Source organism: Gavialis gangeticus, unplaced genomic scaffold (genome assembly GCF_001723915.1).
Source record: "Gavialis gangeticus isolate Ggan-Ray unplaced genomic scaffold, GavGan_comp1, whole genome shotgun sequence".
NCBI classification, from domain to species: domain Eukaryota; kingdom Metazoa; phylum Chordata; order Crocodylia; family Gavialidae; genus Gavialis; species Gavialis gangeticus.
In genome coordinates, this window is record NW_017729014.1 from 21,925,012 (window position 1) to 21,927,481 (window position 2,470).

General features: G+C 55.0%; 1 protein-coding gene and 1 long non-coding RNA gene across 5 annotated transcripts in view; both read right to left on the reverse strand.

Moving 5' to 3' along the window:
- Positions 1–1,920, reverse strand: part of LOC109293849 — an 11,761-nt gene extending 9,841 nt beyond the window's left edge. The window contains exon 1 of the long non-coding RNA XR_002096414.1: positions 1,466–1,920. This is a non-coding gene — a long non-coding RNA (uncharacterized LOC109293849). The remainder of the gene's footprint in view (positions 1–1,465) is intronic.
- The window catches only part of SPEN (spen family transcriptional repressor), a 98,942-nt gene extending 96,760 nt beyond the window's left edge, over positions 1–2,182 (reverse strand). For 2 of the 4 annotated variants that reach the window (XM_019511985.1, XM_019511983.1), the window contains exon 1: positions 1,928–2,182. In XM_019511985.1, the coding sequence (XP_019367530.1) occupies positions 1,928–2,010 (83 nt within the window). In that variant the 5' untranslated portion in view covers positions 2,011–2,182. The remainder of the gene's footprint in view (positions 1–1,927) is intronic. The other 2 variants (XM_019511984.1, XM_019511982.1) reach the window with 1 other exon arrangement.
- Positions 2,183–2,470: the final 288 nt, after the last annotated feature.

The window sequence follows — 2,470 nt, forward strand, 5'->3', positions numbered from 1 at the left end:
TAGACCGTTCAGATGCTGGAGACCTTGATTAAGTAATATGAAGGCTTACAGACTTAAAAGAAAACAAAAAAACCCCACTAAATTTAGTCTTCAGAATAGGCAAGTGCTTATTCCAGACGAACAAAAAAAAAAGGATCTAAAGCGGCTGTGCCTTTCTGCGTACGCTCACTACTCCAGGTTTCTTGACGTGCTTTCTTTCCACATTTCGGAGCACGCCTTTAACTCCCCGCAGTTGGGATTTGGGAGCCTGGAGAACTCCTGCTACGCAGCTCCTGCCGCTGCCTGCCTTTGCCAAGCCGCCTCCTTTCCCCACCTCCCTCTGTGCAGGCAGATCTGCTCTGCTTTCCCACAAACTGGGTCCTAGCCGCCATTTTAGAAAGTCATTCACACAAGCCAGACCGCTGCACCCATCCACCACTTGAAATAGAAATCTCTCCTTGAATGCTTCCTCCTCCTTCCCTCCCCCAGCCTCGGGAGTATAAGAGGGCCCCACAGAAAAGCAGGCAAACGTCTCTCGGATCCACAGAGCTGCCCAGGGACAAGCCCGGCTGCATGTCACCCAGCCGCAAATGCTGCAATGCACGTGTCTGCACATTTGTGCATGTGAATTTCCCAGCCCCTGAAGCCCATTGCAATGACAAGGTGCAGACACCCAGTAGGGGACGGAGGACGCTATGCTTGTCTGCACTTTTGCATTTTGCCTGCATCTACTCCAGGCAAAGGCATTCAAATGCGCTCCCTCTCTTGCAAATGAGTGAAGGGTAGGACCAGACCCTTTCTTTAGTCCCCGCTGCTCAACCTCAACAACCCCGTGTGTGAGCCTGGGTTCAAGTCACGTACCCTTGCCTTATCAGCCACGGATGTGAAATAACAAGAGGCCCTTTACCAGTGGGGCTTCACCCCACTCTGCCTAGCTTCTCCTTTTTCCCTTGCCTTACTCATGACTGATGTGAAATAACGAGAGGCCCCTTACAGTGGGGCTTCACCCCACTCTGCCTAGCTTAAACGGGTGCAAATGAGCTTCCTATGCGCAACCCCCTGATTATGAGCAGGCAGGCTCCTTTCCAAGATGAAGACTGAATCTCTTTAGAACAAGCAACCACCAAAATAATCAATGATCCTCCATTTATAAAAGCCACAAGGCAGCTCTACTGCTCCTTCTTCCATTTCCTAGTCCAAGGTCCTCATGTCTTAGTAACTGAGTCTAATTTTTTTTTTCCCATAATGACTCATTATTAAGGATGCTCCGTCATTTTCGTGCACGGCAGAAAGATTCAAAAGGAAGCTTTCAAACCCCACCAGCGGAGTCCGAGCGCAAGAGGCAATCCTGGCAGTTTAAAAACGCTCCCTTCGAACTTTTATTTCGTGCTTCCTGACACATTCCCAATGTTTGTCAGCCTCGGTTCCCAAAAAATAAAAAATGTTTAAAAAAAAAAAAAAAAAAGAGCAGCATTGAATCTCTCACCCGGTTTCATCTCCTCAGATAATTCAAAAAGGAAAAAATATTTAAAAAAAAAAAAAAAATCAGGAAGGCAGCAGGGGAACTAAAACCATGCAGAAGACAGGTGCGGAGGAGAGCAGGTGTTTTTTTTTTTAAAGACAAAAAATTAAAAAAGCAAGGATCTCTCTCCCCCAGCGCAGAGTCCAGCAGGATAGGTCCCAAATGGCGTGTTTCTCAAGGCAGGGGATGCCAAACCAAGCGGTTTCCTTCCAGCCTGGTTTTTTTCTGCCCCTCTCTCTGCTCCACAGCCAGCCCCACCACAACCTCCTTCCTTGCGAGACGCGCCGAGATAAACACATAGCTCGGCACAAGGACGAGAGACACGAGAGAGAGACGGGATGATCCGCAGCGAGGACGGCCGGGCCCGCGGGCAGAGGTGCGCTCCGGTCTGCGGGACGGCGACGGGGCCCCCCCGCCCTCACTCACCGCTTGAAGTGCTCGATGATCTTCTCCTCGCGCACATTCTCCGGTAAGTTGCCCACCCAGAGGTGCCTGGTTTCCCGGACCATGCTGCGTGCCCCGGACGGTGCCCTAGCGCCAGGAGCTGCCTCCCCCCGCGGTGGCGGCGGGCACCATGCCTTGGGCCCTGCTCCGGGCTGCGGCTCCCCTCCCCTCCCCCCTCGCCTCTCCTCTGCTCCGGCCGGCGGCTCCCCGGCAGCGGCAACACAGCGCCCCTCGTCCGCCTCCTCCGCCCGCCCGCCCGCTCTGAGGCGGCTGCTGGCCTCGCCGCGCTCGCGGACCGGCCCGCGCATGCGCACAACCGGGGGGGGAGAGACGAGAGCGAGGCCCGCTCCCCGCTCATGCGCACACGGGGGGAAGGAGGCCCGCTCCCAACGCTGCCTGGGCTCCCCGCACATGCGCACACGGGGGCAGGGGGGAATACATGCGTGCGGCGAGCGCGGCTTGTTTTTCCACACGGCTCGCTTCCTCCGGCCGCTGCGCATGCGCACGCCCATCCTTCTCCCCCCA